Here is a 21822-nt window from a genome sequence, read left to right on the forward strand (position 1 = left end):
TCCAATACAAAAGGACAGCACAACACACTCATGCCAGCATACTCAAAGGAAAAAGAATGCCCGTAAAAAACATGGAGTACCACAATAAAAAGGAAATTGCAGATCATTTCAAGCTAGGTTGTATTAATGGATTTTCAAAAAATATGAAGCATAGCTAATATGTAACTATATCTAAGTCTGAACTAATCCTTTTGCCTCACAGCATTTTCCTTGGAACATTTTTTGAGAATCATTTTCTGAAAAAAATTACAGTATTAATCTCTAAAGCATTTATCCAAAACGCAACTTCTAAGAATAAAGAATGGAATTTCTCACACATCTCAAGCAAAGCAACCTACTACCATATGGTCTGCTGCAATATTTATCTTTCTCAGGATGCCTTTTGCATATATATCCTGTAAGATTTCAATTAGGGAAATTTAAATACAATAATTAAATTACACACCAAGGTTTATAAAATATAAGCTTTGCACCTTGTAATTCTGGGGTAAAGAAATAGGCTCAGAAATAAAGAACTCAAGAATTCCAAAAGAAGAGATACTATAACAGTGATCTTCCAACTTGTTCATACAACAGAACAAATCCTAAAATGGGATTTTACTCCCTCAGAGGTAAAAGAAAAATCTAGTGTGGATGTTAGGTCTGTCTTGCAGCCAAGTACTGTATTTAGGTTACAAGAAAGTGGGATTTGTACCATATTAGAGGAAATGAAAATAAGTTTATAGGAATAAGATTGTCATGAAATGACTCATTGGTCACACTCCATCATCTAAATCTGAGCAGATTATTAAAGCACAGGCTCCAGTTTGCCATTTATTAATAACACAACAAGAAACTATATAATTTTCTGTTGTATATTACAGTCTCTTCATAGGGCATCTTTGAAGACAAAGAGTGCTCCTTCCCTGGTGTCCTGGTTTTGGATGAGACAGTTTTAATTTTCTTTCTAGCAGCTGGTATAGCGCTGTGTTTTGGATCTAGTATGAGAACTGATGGTTTTAGTTGTTGCTAGGTAGTTCCGGTGTCTACACTAAGTCAAGGACTTTCCAGCTTCCCAGGCCCTGCCAGGTGCACAAGAAGCTGAGAGAGCACAGCCAGGACAGCTGACCCAGACTGGCCAGAGGGATACTCCCCACCGTAGAACGTCATGCACTTGGGGAAGCGAGCTGGGAGGTGGGATTGCTGCTTGGAAACAGACTGGGCATCTGGTTGGTTTTTTTTCTTTCTGCATGTGGTGAGCAATTCATTTATGCATCACTTATTATTCTTGTTACTACTACTACTGTTGTTATTACCATTCTCTTCCTTTGTTATCCTACTAAACTGTCTTTATCTCAACCCACAATTTTTTTTTTTTCCTTTCTCCTCTCCATGCCCTTGGCGGGGGAGGAGTGAGGGAGCAGCTGCGTGGTGCTCAGTTACCAGCTGGGGTTAAACCACAACACCTGGGGAAGCTACTCAACCTGCCCAGAGAAGATCCTGCAGAGTATGGACAGCCAGACAACCATGGCAAAGAGCTTGGAGCTTGCAGCCCATGGGGGGAAAGAAATTGCAGTGAGGAGCAGGAAGAGAGAAAATTCCAAGGGACCACAGGGAGCAGATAAACATATCAGCAATTAAGAAAGCCACTGAAGCAGCAGGAAGACGGTACACATCCATGGGAACACAGGTCAAGAGTGTTTTTCCTGTTTTGTATTTTTTCAGTGGCTTTCAATTCTACTTAAAAGATTTAAGTTTCTAGGTTTTACTGAAAAGAAGAAATTTTAAGATCTCTTTTCTTGATAGGCCAGGAAATCCGTTCCCAGGTATAAATAACTGCTTCTCCAACTCAGGACACTAATAGTGTGTTAGCTGACTTTGTTTGGCTTCCAGGAGATCTGCCCATTTTGTCCTTCTGCTACTATGACTGCAAGAGGAAAAACATTCCACTTAAGAGCCTTCTCGTGTCTTTTTTCCAGCATGACTAACGTCCAACACAGGAAGACTGAGCAACTGAGTAATAAGCCTAGTGTACTTCCTCCACACGTATGGTTTCAAGTAAGACCACTGCTTTTATTCAGAAGGAATAATTTTTCTTGCACAGAGCTTGTAACTGTCAAGTTTAAAATGTCAAAAATAAGATTCTACTGGGGGCACTGATGAAAGCCGTCAACTTTGCATAAAACTGAAATAAACAATTTATTCTGTCAAACCATAAATACCTGATAGTCTGATAAGAAAGAAATATGAAAGCAATCAAGTTACTTATTTCAGTCCTTTTTTTGATGTTTTCAGTGAAAATTTTTTCCACATGATAAAATTCTTGTCCTTGCTTTCCCCCTGCCTCTCCCATTGCTTTTTGTTTTTTTTCTCTTAAGTATATCATAGAATTGTTTGGGTTGGAAGGGACCTTACAGATTATCGAGTTCCAACTATTGCTAACAAATATTTTCACACCCAACAAATCATGCTAACATACCTTTCACCAATTTACCATCACTGACAGTTTTAGGAGGAACATCCTTTTTAGCTCCTGGAACTCCCTTAGCACTTGGCTCAGATGCATCTTCAGGTGCATGTTCATCTGCAAATTGAGTCTCACTTGGTGTATCACCGGTAGTATCTGCTGGAACATCTTCAGATGAAGATACTCCCTTTTCAAAAGAAAGGGCCAAACTTACTAACTGGGTAGTTCATGAAAGAATTAATGTAGTGTCTGTGGAGCTGCAATTTTGCCAGCCATTAAAAAAATTACATTATCAGCTAATGACACAACAGCTAATTTTACATCAATAAGCACTCATGACCAGAAGTTTGCTTCTTATAAATAATGCACTGCTTCATGTAAACCCCCAGGCTGCAAAAACTACAGACCTACAGTGAGAATGTGTTGTTATTTTACAGCGAAGAAAATGTTCTTCAACTGGTACACTTTTGCCAACAACTGTTTTTAAAATTAAGACCTAAAAGAATATACTTTGGGAAAAAAGTATATGCTTTTAGGGTCTTATCTCCAAAGTCCGGGACAAAAATCCATTAAAGTTAATTCACAGTGGCAGAAAGAAAGCTTAGGACATTTTTTCATAATGTACAACTGCATGATATCTTCTTTACAAAATCAAGTTTTACAGGGATCAACACAGGTTAACATGTTTGATTTGTTCCTACATTGTGCTGAAGAACACTGGGCCTATCAATGTTTTTTTTGTGGCATTGAATTGATACAGTTGAGATGTGCTGAGATTTTCAAAAGAGTAAAGAATAACTGGTTCTACTATGACATGATCGAATCATTCAAGACAACCTCTAAATTCACAGTATAAAAATTTTAAGATTAATATTGTAGAACATTAAAAATATTTACATGGTGAGTCAAGGGATGACATTAAGTAATTTAACATTTAAATGAGCCTCTCAATAAATAGTTCAGTTGCTTTCCACTGGCTGCTGCTAAGTATACTTAATGTTGAAATACCAGATATTGAAGAGATCCTTTCACTGCTCCCTACAGCCATTCCCTGACCAACAGAACTAATTTCTGAAAATCCTCAGAGGGGAAAAACACAAGGAAATCAAGGACTTCATCCTGTATTTACTGAAGCCAGTAGTACAATTTCTTATTAACTTTAACGGCCAAAAGGAGAACAATCAATTGTATTAGTTGCCTATACGTACATTACTAAAGCATAAAGATAATATTGAAATCATTATTCTAAAAAATTAAAGAGAATGGCATTATCTACAAAACCATGCAGTAGGAAAATATGCATTGCTACACATGACCTCAAGGGACTTAAACCAGTTTCTGCTTGCTTCTTAGCCGTACTCATTTGAACACTTAAAATGAATCCTTTATTATTACACTTTGGTTAGTGCACAATCTCCCCCCAAAATAAATGCTAACAAGTCCTTATTAATTATGTAAGTATTATGCATTCAACCCACTGGTTTGCAAATAAGAAATTCTAGAATAACAGTCAGCATTGCAGTACAGGACAATCTTGCATGTAATTTATCAGCTTATCTTTAAAAACTGTTTTCAAAACATTTTTCACTATTAAACCAACATATTAGACACAAGGGTTTCAAACAGCAACTGGCATTGAATTTCTTCATTTTCCACAAAGCGATTTTGAGTTTACCCACAGGCCTACCTTCTTCAGCTTAAGGCTCCCCAATCTAAGCCTTGAGATGACAAATGACATAGGGCCTAAAAAAAAAATAGCTCTTTCCCATGAAAAGTTAACATCAGATAACGTATTTCTGATACTATTTGCAATTTTCTTTTCAGTAAGAGAACAATCTAATGAGATTAGCTAACATGAGAATAGTTAAAAACAAGGATACCAAGTCTGGGTATCATCTTCTAATAACATGGCCTAGAAGAAGCAAAGCAAGTAGGAAACTCATGAGATTTTGAAGCTCCAATAATGTCTCAGTCAACTCTTCTTTAACAAAAACTCCCTCAGAAAAAAGCATATCAGAAAAGTAGTTTAGCTACAGTGCTACTGTTCTACAAAGAACCATGAGGCATACAAGAGAGGATGGTTGTTAAAAAACTACAACTAACCTTTCTGACAACAGAACACTAATCCCAATCCTACAAAGCTCTAAACCTCCACAAAGCATAAATTTCCTTGTATAGAAAGCTGAAAGATTTTCAGATTGCCATTTTATATTACAAGCACACTGGGTGGTTGCTTATATTAAAAAGCAAGAATTAAATATCACACCACCTCACATATCCTTATTTAAATGCTATGCAAAACTAAAAAGCAACCACAAAAAAAAGCAATCACATCCTTTGCTGAACAATTTCTCCATAACTCAGTTTTCCATTTTTAAAATGTCTCATGGTAACACAACAGATAAGCAAGTCCTTTTCTCACTTACACTACATTTTTAACATATGTATATACAAAAACACACGTACCTGACAGTTGTCACTGCTCTCTTTTTGAAGGAAGAACTGTTTTTTAAATTCATAATAAGCATTATACTGGTGCCACGGTTGCAGGAACTCAAATCTGTTAAAAGAAAACTGAGTATGTGAAAATGCACATGAACATAGTAAATACCAGCAATCCTTTGCCATCTAATTTTCTCTAGCAGATGGAATGCTATTTGATGTTTGGAAGCACTGTAACTTATGCCTAAACTTCCAGATGACACACATTCAAAGCATGTTTTCTAGAGACATTTTTGTTAGGTTGATTGTTTTGAGGATTTGGGCAATAATGCTTTGGCATTACCTTTAAGTAGGCCCCTGAATTTCAATTAAAAAAAAAAAAAAAAAAAAAAAAGAGAGAGGTAGTACTCTTCTTGAGACCCACATGTCCTGGTAATATAAGTTAAAATAACGTTTTCTCTTACCTGAGATCATTCTTGGCACGAACACTGGTTTCAAATTTTATCCCATTCCTAGCAACATACTCAGCTAGCTTATCAATAACAGGTTGGATATCTGGGGGTGGAGGTATAATGGCAACCACTGGAGCAATTGTGCTGAAAACATCAAAAGTACAACATTTTTATAAATAGAACATAAATATCTTTCAGACTCTTGCTTTAGCAAAAAAAAACCCACAAAACAAACAAAAAACCCAAACCATTACACAGAGGTTTGCTCTCTGGGTTCATAATGCAGTGAAAATAAATTGATTTTCCATCACGCAAAAACTTCATAGTAGCTGAGTAACAATAACAACGTACAATATCAAAGACCAAAGCGGAGGTAGTCAAAGCTGTATAAACACTGGTGAATGTTACTGAGGAATCACCAGTAACAGAACCCTTACTAAATACTTCATATTGAAGCACAGCAAAGAGACGCACCAACCAACAAGCAAATCTGTATGTAGTACCTTGTAGATGTTGTGGTAGAAGTCAACCCACTGCTGCTATCGGTTGTGTCTGGGGGAGGTGGAGGTGTTGTACCAGGGGGTGGAGGTACTGTTGCTACCCCTGTAGTGCTTGATACGGTCACGCCTGCTGGCAATGCATTGTAGTAGGTAGCAACATCTATTCCTGGAGGTGGAGGCGCAAGGCAATAGGTTCCATCAGGTAGCATATAGTAACTATAATACATGGCCGCCACAGTTGCTAGAAAAAGACATATTTAAGAACAATGTTCAAATTACAAGGAAAACACTCAATTAAAAAAAACAACCCCACATTATTGCATCAGTACAAACACATGGAGAATCTAGATTCACAAAACACACTAAGAAATGGTATCTAATTTCTTGTGGGGGAAAAAAAAAAAGGAAAAAAAGAATGTTCATATTAACACACTTAGGATGACTAAGAAATATGGAGATTAAAGGGACAGAATCAGAACATACTGAAGGTCAGCAGGAAGCCAAATAGGTATGAATAAAGAAGTGAACCAGAGAAGGCTTATTAAAAAATTACCTAATGTGAAATCATTCTTCCTAATCTAATTCACTTCTGGCAGTTTAACTCAGTTAAAACTATGTATGCATTAAGAAAGAAATGTGCATATATTCAAAACTAACATTGAGAAATTAAACCATTAGCATCACTACATTTATACTAAATCACTATATCTTTATATACAGGCGCACAACTACTTACTGAAACCTCAAAAAGTAGACAGATTTTGTAATTTAACACCAATACAATGAACAACCTATTTGAGCAAGTTTTCCACACTAGAGACTTCTCCAATTCTAAATATTTATTTCTTGGGAGTGCAAAGGCTTATGGATTTCTTTCCTTCTTTAAGGACAATATTTTATAATGCTTTAATTAGCTTAACACTTTTAAATGGCAGTTACTTCTTGTAAATCTAAAGATTTTCTACAGAAAGATGTGTAAACAGAAAGTATTCAGGTAAAATATTTCAAAGGATTTACAGTAACAGTTTACATTTCTGGAGGCAAAGTTTAATCAATATATTAAATTATAATGAATTATCCTCCTATAAGTTTCATAAACTTTCCTGTGTGACAGTATTTACTTGCTTCAAAGAATAAGTTATCTATCAGCAGAGCAGAATAAAGATCTGTTAAGTATCAAAGGCAGGGAGAGGAGTTGTAAACTTAACTTGTATTGCTAGTAAATGTTCATCTCCCAGTTTGCATCATATACATTCAGATTCAAGCCTGACAGGAAAGTAATCAGAAAACTGACAAGCCTTATTCTACAGAGATACTTATTCTGATTTTAGTCTTTCTTGAAACAACCAGTAACTTTCAAACTCTCCACAGAAATCTTATTTCAGTTTTATTAAGATTCTCTGAAGGTATAGTTTTAAATAAAAATTATTTCCAAGCATATTCCTCTCCATATATTACACTCTGACAACACCTGTAATCCTTTGGGGGGTTCTGAACGTATAACAACATTGAAATCAACACAGATCATTATGGTGATACTTATTTGCAACAACTTTACTAAAAAACCAAGAACGCCACCACCACCACCACCACCCTGAAGTAACACTACTCATTACCTACAAATTTATAACGTCATGAAACACTAGTGTACTGAAGGCTGCAATATAAACTTTCTTTTTTATCTCAGTAGTGTGAAATGGTAAGTCCCATAAAGGAAAGGGTAAGTTTCCTTTCCATGTTTAAGGAATCAAGGACTTCGAGAATTCTGAAGTCTGAAAAGAATTAATAGGCACATAAACCAAATGAAATTTGACTTCATCTTTTTGAGCATCAGAATTTACAAAATTTGCAGGAGCTTTATACAAGGCCTGCATTAAGCAGCTTCAAAGATAATGGAAACCAGATGCATATAGAGAAGTTAAGATAATGTTACTAAAAAATTAACAGAAAATGTGATTCTTAAAAGAGGTTGTAGACAAGACAGTATTTACATTTATCTGAAATAGTTCAAGACCAATCTAAGATTTAATAAGAATTTGAAGATATTGAAATACCAAGACTTTTTCCTATCAGGCACAAAAAAAAAGCATTTGGACACACAACTTTCCACACTGCTCACTTATAATTTAAATATATCATTGCTTTTGTTGGTTTTTTGAGAAAACAAAATAATAAAATAGAGTATCTACTTTATTCAAGGATGCCCTCTGTAGCTATGGTACTTAAAAGTTAGTAGTCTCTGTCAGATGTTGTAATGAGAAATATAATTTAAAAGATCAATTTTTAACTTTGAATCTTGCATATTCCTGAACTTTATTACATATAACAGTGCACCAGTGCAGAGAATAAAAGGTAAAATAATGAAAAATTATAGCAACTGACTGTGTAATAAAAGAATTATTTATTTACCATGAAACTACTTCCAACTTCAGAACAGAATACTATACTAACACCTGGTTTTATCACTTCAGTGGGATCCTTCAATTTACATGATTTTACCTTTGCAGATTTTTCTCAGTGTTAGACACTCCAGCAAAACTGTTCAAAGTAGATTTACCATCTGCATTTTACTTAATATAGTAAGCTTTTTTTAATAAGAATCTCATTAACTACTTTTTAGGACAGTTTTATATTCAACAGTGAAGGCACTCATTAGGCTTCATTAACAGAAATTGATTGAAGTTATCAAAAAACATTAAGGGTATTACGCTAACAGACTGGAGACTTGGCCTCCCGCTTGCCCACCCCCCTCCACCCCATCTCTGGTTTTCCTAAGCAGGGAACAATTCAACAGATACTCAGTGGAAGAATGCAGCTTCAAAGATTCAGGAGACTGAAAAAGAATATCAGTTATGAATGATCAAGCATGAAGCTAACATATTTTCTTCCCACCAGCACCCACATACAATTCATCAAGACACACCACCAGCTGCCTAATCACAATGCACTTACAATCAGAAGAATATTCCGCTTGTGATGTCTGTACAGCTGCCCCATCTGTTGACTGTGGTGTAGATGAGTTATTATCTGATTGTGCTTTGCGCACCAGTGCTGCAAGTGGATGATCAGGGTCTACCACCTTCAAAGGCTGAAAAAATATTGAGAACAGGAAAAAAAAAATTAAAATTTGAAGTACATATTTAAAGCAAGATAGCATCAACCTAATGTGGAAAGCAAATTTATCTAAGTTAACAGACATCAATAATATTGTCCAAACACTGAAGTTATTGTTTTTGTAGCTCTCACATAAGAATCAACTTCTTTTTTGAAAATTAGTGGAAAACAAAACAGAAGATACTTTAAAGTAACATGAAAAGAAATCCATGACATAAAAAGTGGGTATTACTCTTCCTCATTTGCTGCCAAAGCTGGGATAAGACACAGAACCTGACTTGTCTAAATATCAGACAGCACCACTGCCATTCCTCTGAAAGCCTCAAATGTGTACAACCATCCATCATTCCCATTATTCCATCACCGATCAAACTCAGAATATAAAAATAACACATCCAGCAATATTTACATTTAATGAGTAGTACATTCTACTGAAATATTATTCACAGAAACTATTACTTCATGTCAACATTTTATCTACTAAAATCTAAAAAGAAAACATTCTCTCTCAAGTTAAATATACAGAAGGCATTAAATATCTTCATCTTTTCAGCTTCAACACAGGTTCTGTGTGATAAACCCTTGAGTGATGCCCTCAATACGAAAGGGCATCAAAAATAGAAATATAATTCCTTTCAAATAGAAACCCAACAATTTAGGTAGTAGAGAAAAGGTAACTTCAAAGTTTACCAAAATAGACCTAAATTACTAAGACATGGTCTGGAAAAAAATAAAAATCTTTATTAACAAAAGATCTTAACACCTGCATATTAGAATTTTTGTGCCCATGAATCCGATTTTTACAAGATAGAAAGTAATTTTAAGAGTGTCAAGTACCTTCATGAGCTCTTCAAGCCTACTGCATTTTTTAGATGCAAAGAGACTCGGATGCAGATAATTTCCATCATCATCGTCATCATCATCGTCTTCTTCCTCAGATTTGGCTCTTGAGTCTAAATAAAAGTAATGTCTGAATTTTATCTGTATTTCCTATGGATTTATATTGGGAGAAAGATGGTATAGGACAAGCATGTGTCCTTAAGAAACTACCGTTTTCATAAATCTACTTATTCACAAAAACATAGATACAAGAAGATATTGCTAGCCATCAATGAAACTAAAACCTAAGTGCCAAAACAATCTCTTCTTTTAAGAATCTCCTCCAATTTAAGCAAAATTTTGAATCATCACATCAACCTCAATTGCAGGATAACAGTATTGACACTGCAACGCACCAAAAAGTTCTGGCTGTTTTACTAAAAAAGACCAGTGGATGTTTGAACGATTCACATCCTGAAGGCATCCATTCGACAAGCAACAACTTACGTTTTTTCTCATCTGCTTTATTTTCAGAAGGAGCAGCATATCGTCCCTCTTTCATAGCCTTCTGAATGAATTTGTAGTAGGGATTGAGGTAGTGATCAAATCGCAGGAAGTCAAACTGGGAGTTGCGTGCTTGCTTGGCTTTTAGCATAATCTCAAACTGTGCTCCCTGCTTGCAGACAAAGTTTGCAGTTCGTTCTATAATCGCATGCATTTTTGCTGTTGGTGGCTGTGGGAATAAAATAACATATATTTGTATTTTCATAAGCAGCTTGTAAAGTGTGTTAGAGCTCCAGAGGGAATTAGAAAGAGCAGTAGTTCCCTGCCCCTCTTCACAGCTTTCTCTAGCAATTCAGTTTCATAATCACTTTCAACTAGTGAAAGCATATCAGCACTGAAAAAAAACCAGTCCAAATTTTCCCTAGCTGCTCATTCATTTCCTTTTGCAAGATCCTCTCCTTCTATCAGCACAAGTATTTTTGCCATTGCCCACCAAACTGAAGAGGGAAATAAATTCTGGTTGAGTTTGATGTAGCAAAAAAATTCTTTTAAGCCAGGCACATTCCACAGTGATATAGACACTTCTGCTGGCACAGGACAGGAGACAGATGTGTTTCTTGACACAACAGCGCCAACTTAAAGTGGCCCTACCTTCCAATATCACCAGGTGCTTTGAAGACTCAACATGTGTGGTCTTCTTCCCAACAGTTGTTCTTTATTCTGTTATCAATGAAAGCGCAAATATTGTTCCCTAACTACAAAAGCTTGTTACTGTGTATTTGCTTGGAAGGAACATGTTGTATCTTAAGACCATTGTAAGAATTGCAATTCCTATCTGTTGTCACATTCCCATAGTCATTGAACACTTTAACAAGAAAAGAAAAAAAATTAATAAAGTTAAGCAGCATCCATGCATTTCCACTCCTGAAATCCCATCTAAGGAGTACTGCCATATCAAACCCAAGAAGTGAAAAGAACAAGAATATAGTTAAAGAATGAATGAACTTCACCATTCACTGTCTTTAATTTCATACTCAGATAGCTCTAGTTTGTCTTGTGCTCAATAAACTGTAGAAATACATACTCTGTGTGCCTATAAAGACTGAAACGTCACATTAATGATTCGTTTTAGCTTTGCGTTTTTATTGGTCTAGATCTTTTTCAGAAGATTGGAAGCACACGAGACAGTGGCACTCTAGGGAAAAGAGTCTGAGTGTGATCAAACAGTACCTTTTTAGAAATTATTTTCAGCTGATTGGATCCTTTACTATAACTATATGTTCAATACGGAAAATAATTAGTTGTTTCAAGTTTTACTGTCCCTCTAAAACAATACCAAAGATTAATTAAAGGCAATGAAGTTCTCAACAAACTGATAACATTTTGTGCATTGCCAGTTTCACTATGTGATCATATATCAAGTTTCTCTATTTCTGAGTTTCTTAAGCAGAAATACAAAATACACTTAAGGCCAAGAGATTCATAAATAAAGCTGCAAATCAGCAAGGAAGCTCAAAAAAAAATTATATCTGAAATTACTATCTGGTCTTAAATTTGAAACTGATACCACCATAAGCTCTGGAAAACAGGCACTATGAATATTAATATGCTTTTAATTCTAAGATTACGAACACCACTGATCTACAAAACTTTAGAAACATTACGAAGTGAAAAAACACTAAATGGCAGAGATGCTGATATCACAGAAACATTCTAGTTTGCTATTACATTTAATAAAAAGACTAAACATTTAAACTGAGAACTGTTAGAACTTGTGAAGTAAGAGTACTTGCCAGAGCAGAGAAAAAACCCTTCTGAAAAACACTCCAATGACCTAAGTGCTATCATCTAGTCAGATATTCTGTTCCAATCTTTAATTAGTATTGTAATTAAAGGGTTTTCATGAATGAGTCTCCCTTACTGAAAGTTAAGCAACTACCCTCTAATCTTCGGTAAGCCTGGAACATAATTTTAAGTCTTCTGTTGCCTCTTGATATTCTCATCTAGAGAAAACAAAGCACTTTTCAATCTCTGCACGTAAATTTAACTGATAACTTGGCCCACTTCCATAGCATCCACACAGTGCTTAAAATGCAATGGTCAAGAACAGTCATCTTTGCCCATAACCCTGACATCAACAGTTTTAAGCAGTGGAAGACGTCCTGCATCCTCGACACAACTCTTCTATTTTAATTTCCAGAATGACATTACTGCTGCAGTTGGAGTTGCCATATACTGAACACTGAAAGCTTACTACAGCCTCTGGATGTTTTCTGCAGTAGCAATGCCTAACTACTTAGTCTTCATTTAACATTTGCACTTTGGATGCTCTGTATTACAGGAACTATTTCATATCTGTCTTTACTGAACTGCCTCTTGCAGATTGTGAACGAGTCTCCACGTCAGCAAGCAGATTCTCAAATTTCATCTTATTTCCAAGCACTACAATTTCCTCCCCAAAATGATTCAAAGGTTACAAGTGTCCTTCCCCTGCTGTGACCATCAACAAGTGCCATGTCTTTTAACTTGAATGTTAATTAGCAGTAAACTCAGGAAAGACTGTAACACCACTGTCATTTCCACAAATCAGCAGTGTATCTGTACACCTTTTCCAATCACTTGTGAATCAACGTAATGGCAGTGGAATTTATGATGTGCTTCTTTTTTTTTTTTTTCTCTCTTTTAATGGGAACAGGATAGAGCAAGAAGTATTTTTTAAACATGCCTGTAAAACCCCACCAATAATTTGCCAGGCTTCTATCCTTCACAGCAATTGAATGAAAATATACAGAATAAATACATTCAACAGTGAAACTGAATGACTTCACTACAACAACAACAACAAATAATCAAGGTTTAAAAAAAAAAAATTCTCATAATTCCCAACCCATTGTCATATATACATTGTTTTCAGAGCTGCTGTCTAGACATCTTGGGTTAGGGTTTTTCTTAATCAAAACCAAATATGCCCACATTTGTTTTCTGTTCATTTGAATATACTAGAGTTGAATAGCTGAGAAATTGCTTCAGTAAGCCCCACACTGCATTCTGCAACTTAAATGTAAAATACGTCTTAGTTTCAGAACAAAATTCAAGCAAAACAGCCATCTAAACCAGCAAACATTCTTTCACCAGCAGCTACTTTTTAGAAACAGTATCCAAATGCTAAATAGGCAGCTTCTCACTGAGAACTCAACATTCTTATTCTAAGACTAAAGCATAACTCATAATTTAAAGGCAACAACATATGAAAATCTTCTCTGAACTCAGAAGTATGTTTGTAAGCACTCTACTGACAAAATGCATTACAACAGTGTAAAGAAAAGTAGAGGAAGTAAATTCAGAACAAGTTGTACATTACATTTGTTAAATAGCTCTTATTTAATATAAAAAAATAGAACAGAATAAAAATTTTCAATTAAAAGCTAATGAAGTAGAAAAAACACTTTTACACAAATGCTGTGTTCACTATTAGTTATTCTAACAGCGTGCTTTAAATGTTTACTGGCCAAGGTTATCAGGTTGAGAAGGCAGCCCAAATATAAGTTAACACTTTCATGACCACAGTATAGGAGAAAGAATATTTTTTGACTTCCCAGTATCTTTTATGAAACTTGAAATAAATTGAAAATCCTCATGGTTACAACTGTACTCAAGCAGGTGACTGTTCAGCTCCCTTCAGTAAAAATACATATGTTGCAATTAAGTTTACAGTTTACTATGTAGCAAACTCCAGTAACATCACAGGAAGGAAAGATACTTGCTAATACTTTCAAGTTAGTTCAGAATTTGCTAGAAATAAACTATTACTTTTCTCCTTGAATAGGCTATTAAATATAATGTTTATATATAATATAAACAGCTTTTATATTTGATCACTTCCTACCACCCCATTAAAAAGAATCCAGAAAAAAATCTTGAGCAGAAACAATATTTTGGTTTAATTGGTCCTTTACATTTGCAATGTCAACCTTGGCATCTCAGTAAGTAACCATTCCAAGAACAACTGCCTTTTTTGGCATTATCTAAAATAACTTCACAAGTGATACTAAATCCACTTAGCATAAGCACTGCAATAATTTCAGTGTGAAAAAGAAGATTTAAGAGAGTTGACAGAACTCAAGAATCGAAAAAGAACATTTGAAATTAAGCTACTATTTTAGAGTAATTTAAAATGTACTACACTAAAGGTAATGGAAAAAAAAAATCAGTAGAGCACCATAAACTCCTTGAAAATTGACAGAAATGTAGGTTGCATTAAATGTACACACATACCAGTTCCACGTCAGAAGGTACATTCAGTCCCGGAGGGGCAACAAAAGGTTCTTCATTTTCTTCTACATTTTCTGTCTGAGCTGTTTCTACAAGAAATGACAGAATAAAATACTATAGGACAAAATATGTCAAAGTACCCAAACATTAACAAAAAAATATTAAAATAAAGTATATCTAAAGAATGTGCAATCAAGAAATTTATCAAATGAAACTATAACCAGCATTTGCACTGAAGACATTTAAATACAGTTCCTCTCCCAGATGTTATGCATAGTTTATTTAAGATACCAAAACCCTGCCACGCAAACCCAACACAGATTATATAAATTATGTCTTAATGGAGGTATTAGGAAGACTAAAACCCTATAAACCTTAGCCCTGACTACAGTACTGAAGACAAGAGTCAAATCACTAGAAAACATCATTTTCATTAATATTACTTTTTTACAAGAAAACCCCCACAAAATTAAGGGGAGCCATTTTCAATGCAGTGGGTGAATCCTTTCCTAACAATGATTAGCCTATTACAGATATCCAATATCTCTAAAGCTGTTAAGACCCATACATCTGGTCTGTCTGAATTCAGTTCCCTGTTAATCCACCATTTCAGCCTATGCAAACAACCCTAGGTACTTTCATCAGCACCCCAATGAAAGTTGTATGGGAATGCAGTAAGGAGGCTAAAATCCACTTTCATCACCTACAGAGATAAACCAGTAGTTGCCTTAATAATTAATGAAAATAGATGTTGCCATTCATCTGTGAGTTCAGTTTAAAGTTGGTGTGGTTCCTTTTATATTAACACATTTAACAGATTTATCACATGAACTACTTATCTAAAATAGTTACTCTTTTACAAAGGCCAATTTGTATTACATTATGTTATTTGGTATACCAGAAACATTCCTCTGAAAATATTTTGCTTTACAAATATTTATAACTGAAGTGGAACGTTTACTTTTAAAAGTAACTTTTAGTATTATCTGTTCTACTAACTTTAAGAGAAAATGTATGCCAGTTTTAGATAGCGCGAACTGCATGAAAACCTGACTACGGGAACTATGGACACAGACAGCAGAACAGCCTAATCATGTGTGAGATGTAACAGCAATTACTACATACAAGCTTTTACCCATGCAAGAAAGAGTTGACTTTTTTGTTGCTGTCTGGCAGGTTGGTTTGGTTTTTTTGGGTTTTTTTGGGGTTTTTTTTGGTTTTTTTTGTTTTTTTTTAAGTGAACTAAAATATTCCACAACTGCACACAGAAATTTCAGCATCAAGGAGAGGAGGAAGAAGCAGCAGACAAAGCAGAATACGACTGTTTCTTTTGGCAGCAGCTCCAGCTAACACTTGAAATGTTCACAGAGTTACAAGCCTGCAATTCACGTTACTGTTATCTGCATCTTCCAATACTGGCTTTTACTCTACTATGATTTATAAAAAATGAATGTTAAGAATTTATTATCCTGTATTATTGGAAATTGTTATCATATAGCAATCTATTAAAAGTCTGTACAGTTCAACTAAAGCAAAACATAATACCAATGTCTCTGTCTCACTTTTGCCCCGAGTACTATCAAGTGTTACTAGAAAATGCCCCTTTGTTATCCATCATTACTAAAAAGTTTCTAGAAGATAAAGAAGTTTGGTAAGAAAGCTCACAACTGACACAATGTTCCAACGGCCTGCCATGAGGATCTCTACTTCTTGCCGGCAGCACCGAGAATTCTCACATTACACCACAAGATTTTGTAATAGCTTAGCGTGACACTTCCATGCTGCATCAAATATTAATTAACTAAATATTAACTTGTTGGAAGACTGGGTAGTTATATTTCTCTTTGCCAATGACTAAGTCGTTGCATTTTAGCATTATTCCTAAAAATATGACTTCATTAAGGCTGAAATATATTATTCCAGATATCTCATCATTCCAGGAAAGAAAAAAAAAAAAAAATGTGGAGCAATCCAGACACAACTTGAACTCACAACAGCTGTCTTTGCAAATGAACCTGGAACTTTTATTTATTCCTTATACACTTGATCAAAGGTAGATTCTGCAACATGGCACATTTTCATGCAGTTGTGCAAAGACCTCCTACAATACAGACACCCTACAGGGTTCAGCAGATGCCCTTTTTAGTGACCAATAGAGAGAGGACATTCATCTTTTCAATCTCTATGCAGTAGAGAAAGATGGGGGAGCCAAACTACAAACATGTTCTCTACCACCTCCAATTTTTCAACAGGCTTATCCCTATATATACACAGATTCACACGACATGAAAAACACCCCTATGACAAGAAATGCTTCAAAACTCTATGTAAAGAGAACTTAGAAATTATTTGGTTGTGGAATCTACCAGACAAATGGGAATAAAACAAACGAAATAAACCCCAGAAAAAACAACACAATTCAGCATCAGTACTGAAGAGTACAGGAGAAATCGCTGGTAGATTGCAAGTGGCATGGACACTGCCCTGACACAACCCCTCACACACAGCAGCAAAAAACACTAAATTAGCTTTAGCACCTAAAATGGTCCTGCATTGTAGCACGAATTTTGGTAAAAAAAGCACATCTCATACTGCGGTAACTGACCAATAAGGTAGTTAAACAATACAATTGTTAATTAAACAATCCTAACTTTACTAAGACGTAGTTCAATAACACTTGAAAGCCTCCTTAAGACTTAATGTTAAAAATGCAAAGTTATGGTAATTAAAGATGGGAACATGAGAACCTGAATCCTGCATTTTTTAAGATTACAGAGAGGGGCACACTATGTTGGAAGACAAACTTGTTTATGGTCTGTTATTAAGATGACAAAATCTAAACTTAAAAAAATATATATTCGCGTTAATTACTATTCTGTCAATGTTTGTAACGATCTTTCCCTTCTTGACCAAGTGTTAACAAAGTCATGTGATGAATTACTAGTTTTTTTCTAAATAAGAATCTGCAAGACAGCAGAATTAAATTTTCTATCCTGACTACTGTAGTATTGACAGTGCCATAGCAGGAAAACATTTAAGCGCATCAAGAGTGAAGTTTGCAAAAACTCAGTGACAACGTTCCATAAACACTTTGCTGAAATGCTTTGCCATTTCTCACTTGCATTTTAACGAAACACGCATTTTCAACCTTCAATTGCAAGTGAGACACGCAGAGGTGCTATGTTCTTCCTGTCAATTAATCCTTGCTGTCCTTGCCCCTTACCTCTTTGTTTTGCAGGCTGATGCTCCTCCTCCTCAGTGGGTTCTGAAGGGTCATAATAATCACTGCCATAACGGAATCCCACTGCATTATAAGTACCATCCTCTGCCAAAGCTTCACTCAGTCTTTTATATTCCTCCTCTTGAACAAAAATGCAATTACCAATCATTAAAACATATTTAAAAGCTAATTTCTTTTAAAAAAAAAAAGTAATATTTCTTACTTTAGTTTTCAAATGAGAAGTTTTCACCTAAGCATTTTAGCTTTCATTAAAAACTGAAAAGAAAAACACAGCCTGTACATATGCTGACCATTTATTTCCTCCTGAAGAGATAAAGGCTGAGGATTAAAACATTCTACTGTAATTACGCATACAAAAGCACAGAATTTCATTTATGCAACACTAAAAACGGAGCAGAATGTGCTTATTTTGGGGTTTTTTGAGTCTGAAATCCCAGTGTGCCCCCAGAACCTGGGCAATTTCTGTGTGGATCTATATTTAAACTATCCCGAGGTCCTCTCACATACGCAAAGATTCCCGTTTTTCGAATCCACTGGGTACTGTCAAGATAATGTCAGAAAAAGAGAGTATAAAATTAGAAGTAAATTTAATTTCCTAATGATTTATTTAAACATGTGCTAAACTCAGGAAGTTTCCTTGAGCAATACCTTGCCTCGCCTCCTCCTCAAGCAAGTCCGTATGCAAGGCTAAATACCTCTCTTCATCACAGAGGGCTTCTATTCTAGCTTCCTCTTCTGACAATTGATAATCTCTGTTCCACGTGGAATATTCAGCATCATATTCAGAAAGGTCATGTAGGTGACCACGCCCATCGTACCTGCAAGATGAAACAGCTGGTCAATGCAAAAAACTTAGGGCTTGGGTTTATGCGACTACTTAAATACTTACCCATTAAAAATGAAAAAAAATACTTATACGTTAAAGCATATTTCCTTTTAGAAGTTACGTTTAATTTTGATAATCATTTGTCACCAACTATTGAAAATTTGTTTAATAATCTAAATTCCTCTCAAAGAAACTAATAAATTATTACAATTAAAGGCAAAGGTATCCTTTAATAGTTTAAGTGGGATCCATTTCCTTAACAGCTCTTACCGTACGTGCTTCAACCAACCAATCAATGTCACTTGCAAAATACGTTTTTCTGGAAAGTCAAATAGCTTACATTCACACAAACCCGAATACATAAATACCTATCCGTAAGAACCAAACGGTCGAAATTTCCTCGCTTCTTTCTGCTAGTCCCGAACTCTCAGGAGATATCTTCACCATAGAAACTTGCGTCCATTGGAGGTAAAATCATGGCTAGGCTCGGCCCCTAGCCATTTGGCTGAGGAAATAAGTTCTGGGTTATGTGATAGAGAGACACACATACATAGGAACAGTAACATATACATGCAATTTAAGGAGGTTCACCGTAAAAACGGCAAAGATCAATGACGTACAGTTCCTTTCTACTAAGCAGAAATAATTTTATTTGCAGGAAAAGCACTGCATTGGGATAATGTTTATGCTTCAGTAAAAGAAACTGATTGAAAAATAAAGTGACAGTAAACTCGACTCCGCTGAGGTGTCTTCCCACACACAACTCTTGACTTGTGCCAACTCGCTAGACCAAAAACAAAGAAAGTAAATATTCTTATAGCAAAAAGTTAATGAAACACGTAGGTCTGGTTAATCAAGCTCTGTCCACAGGCAAACTTCAACCCATGTCTTCTCATAGCAATGTGCTTTTCTCAAAATGGTGAAAATGAAGACTTCCTGCTGCTGGAGATAAAAAGAATCTAAGCTTCCAAAGGAGTTTATAAGATTAGTAATTGCAAGCTACCTTAACTTACAAATGTATGTTATTTAGATTTTTTGGTATTATATGTACATACATGCACATACTTAGTTTTTGCTCCCAACAATTTCTGTAACGCCTGTAAACTGGGTTACTGTTGCACAGGACCACAAAAATGGCCGCTACCTAATAATGAAACTTGTCACAAAAGTGATCTGCATTAGAAGTGTGCATCATAACACTTCTATTCTCATGTAAGTAAGATACTAAACATAGCTACAAACATTTATGGTTGGTTTTTTTCATGTCTTTATGTTTATTCCAATTTAACAAATTAATTTCAATCATAAAAATCATTAATGGTGTAAACCCCAACATAGTGCAAGGGTATTTCTTTGTTCTCCAGTCTTGTGGAAGGAAATTCAAAGACCTTCCCTTACCGATATTTTTCCAAGCCAAATACAGTTGTTACATGAATTTGAGAAAAGTCATGTATAGCACCAAAGCAATGATGAAATTGAGGGAACAAATATCTATAGTATGTCATGCGATCCTTTTCAAACCAAAATCCTTCCATCTTTCCCACTGAGGTTTTCAGGGTCAGCCACAACTCTTAAATTGTACTTTCAGTGCTCCACTCAAATATACCCAACCTGACCTCCCGTTTTCCCTTTCCCCAGGAAAATATTCAGAAAACTCATTCTAAATGAATTTATTTCTAAATCCCACCCTTCACTGCTGAAACAACTTAGAGACCAGAAGAAACATCCAAGCAGATTCTATTACCTTCTCTGGCCATGAGCCTGTACCTACTGCAAAACAACCAAAAAAAAGCCACCCCTGACATAAAATTTGAAAACCAAGCACACAAAATCAAAGCCATCCTGCCTAATACAGTGCATCATGGCACAAGGAAAAAGTAATTAGGCCAAGTATTGCTTTTGGCCACAACAGCCGGTGGCCAGATTACGTAGGAGAAATAAGAAAACCCCATTTCCCCTAAGGTGAATAAATACCTTTCCACTCCCCACATTGCAGTCTTCTCGCTTAGAGAACATATAAAGTGCCTGAGAAGTATTCCCATGCAATAAGGCTCCCTTGGTTTCCATCCAAGTGAGAAAAGATGATGTTTGTGGTTTGCATTGAAAAGGAACAGACCATTCCCACTCTCCGCCCTGTAAACCCTACCCTAACAAGTGGATCAGAAAGACCCAATGCACGCTGTCAGAAGGAGGGGAACCTCCCAACACTGCCAGAGCAGGGAACCCCAAGTTCCCGCTGCCGGGGGGGGCGGCCCTGCAGCGTTACAAAAGCAGCACTCGAAGCACTCTTCCAGAAGGAGCTGCTCTCCAACTCTGCCAGTGAAGATCCCCACACGTCTGCCAGAGTGAGCCCTTTGTTCATCCCCCGCCCTCACTTGCCCACAGCATAAGGGGAGGAACAGAAAGAGGCTATAACAGGAGAGCTCGCAGCAGAGTCTGGGGGTTGTGTTACACCGACCTATCGATCATGATCTTGGGGTCTCCCATCCAAGGAATAAGGTGTCGCCCCTGCTCCTGGTACTGAGCCTTCTCATCATCTCGAAACAGCTTGCAGGCATAGCCGAACACCAGCAGCTCCACACGGCTACTCCCACCTCCACCTCCTCCTCCACCTCCTCCGGGGGGCCCGGGGACCGCTCCCCCGCCTGACAACAACATTAGGGGCGGCGGGCCTGCTTCTTCTGCAGTTCGTCGAGAACCTCCGATCCCTCCGTACATCACCAGGGGATGCAGCGAGGAGGAGGAAACTCGCAGTAACAACGACTGTCCGAGAAGCGAGTCCCTTAGAAAGCCGGGCCCGCACTAAACTCCCCAGCTCCAGAGCACCACAGTCGCCATCACCCGAAACAAAATGGCGACTCTTCCGCTTCCGCTGGCATAGCAGAGCCTAGCCTGGCTTCCGGCAGGAGGCAGATTCGCCGTCGGTTTGGGCAGCCCGAGTGTGAAATGGAAGGAAAAAGCAGCGCGGCGCGGCTCCGCGGTACCGGCAGGACAGCTCGGCGTCCAGCGATAACGGCCGGTTGCCAGGCGGAGACTGTGACGCCACGGGCGTGACGAAAGTGCGGAACCAAGGGAGGGGGAGGAGCGGCAGGAGGGGCGGTTCCGCTCCTCTGAGGCGCTGGGCGTGTTTCGGCGGGGCTGTTGGGTCCTGCCGCGACCCGGAGGCTGGCGGGGCGGGCTGGGACGCTGTTGGAGTATCCCGCAGC

General features: G+C 36.8%; 1 protein-coding gene across 5 annotated transcripts in view; it reads right to left on the bottom strand.

The window, feature by feature from the left end:
- Positions 1-21553, bottom strand: part of SFSWAP (splicing factor SWAP) — a 47344-nt gene extending 25791 nt beyond the window's left edge. The window contains exons 1-11 of one of the 5 annotated variants that reach the window (XM_054844170.1): positions 21075-21553; positions 18439-18608; positions 17773-17910; positions 14553-14638; positions 10281-10506; positions 9792-9907; positions 8793-8928; positions 5844-6081; positions 5353-5484; positions 4913-5006; positions 2459-2633 (exon numbers count right to left, since the gene is read on the bottom strand). In XM_054844170.1, the coding sequence (XP_054700145.1) occupies positions 2459-2633; positions 4913-5006; positions 5353-5484; positions 5844-6081; positions 8793-8928; positions 9792-9907; positions 10281-10506; positions 14553-14638; positions 17773-17910; positions 18439-18608; positions 21075-21334 (1771 nt within the window). In that variant the 5' untranslated portion in view covers positions 21335-21553. Of the gene's footprint in view, positions 1-2458; positions 2634-4912; positions 5007-5352; positions 5485-5843; positions 6082-8792; positions 8929-9791; positions 9908-10280; positions 10507-14552; positions 14639-17772; positions 17911-18438 lie in introns of all 5 variants that reach the window. The other 4 variants (XM_054844171.1, XM_054844172.1, XM_054844175.1 and 1 more) reach the window with 4 other exon arrangements.
- Between the last annotated feature and the right edge of the window lie 269 nt (positions 21554-21822).

Source organism: Grus americana, chromosome 16 (genome assembly GCF_028858705.1).
Source record: "Grus americana isolate bGruAme1 chromosome 16, bGruAme1.mat, whole genome shotgun sequence".
Lineage (NCBI taxonomy): Eukaryota > Metazoa > Chordata > Aves > Gruiformes > Gruidae > Grus > Grus americana.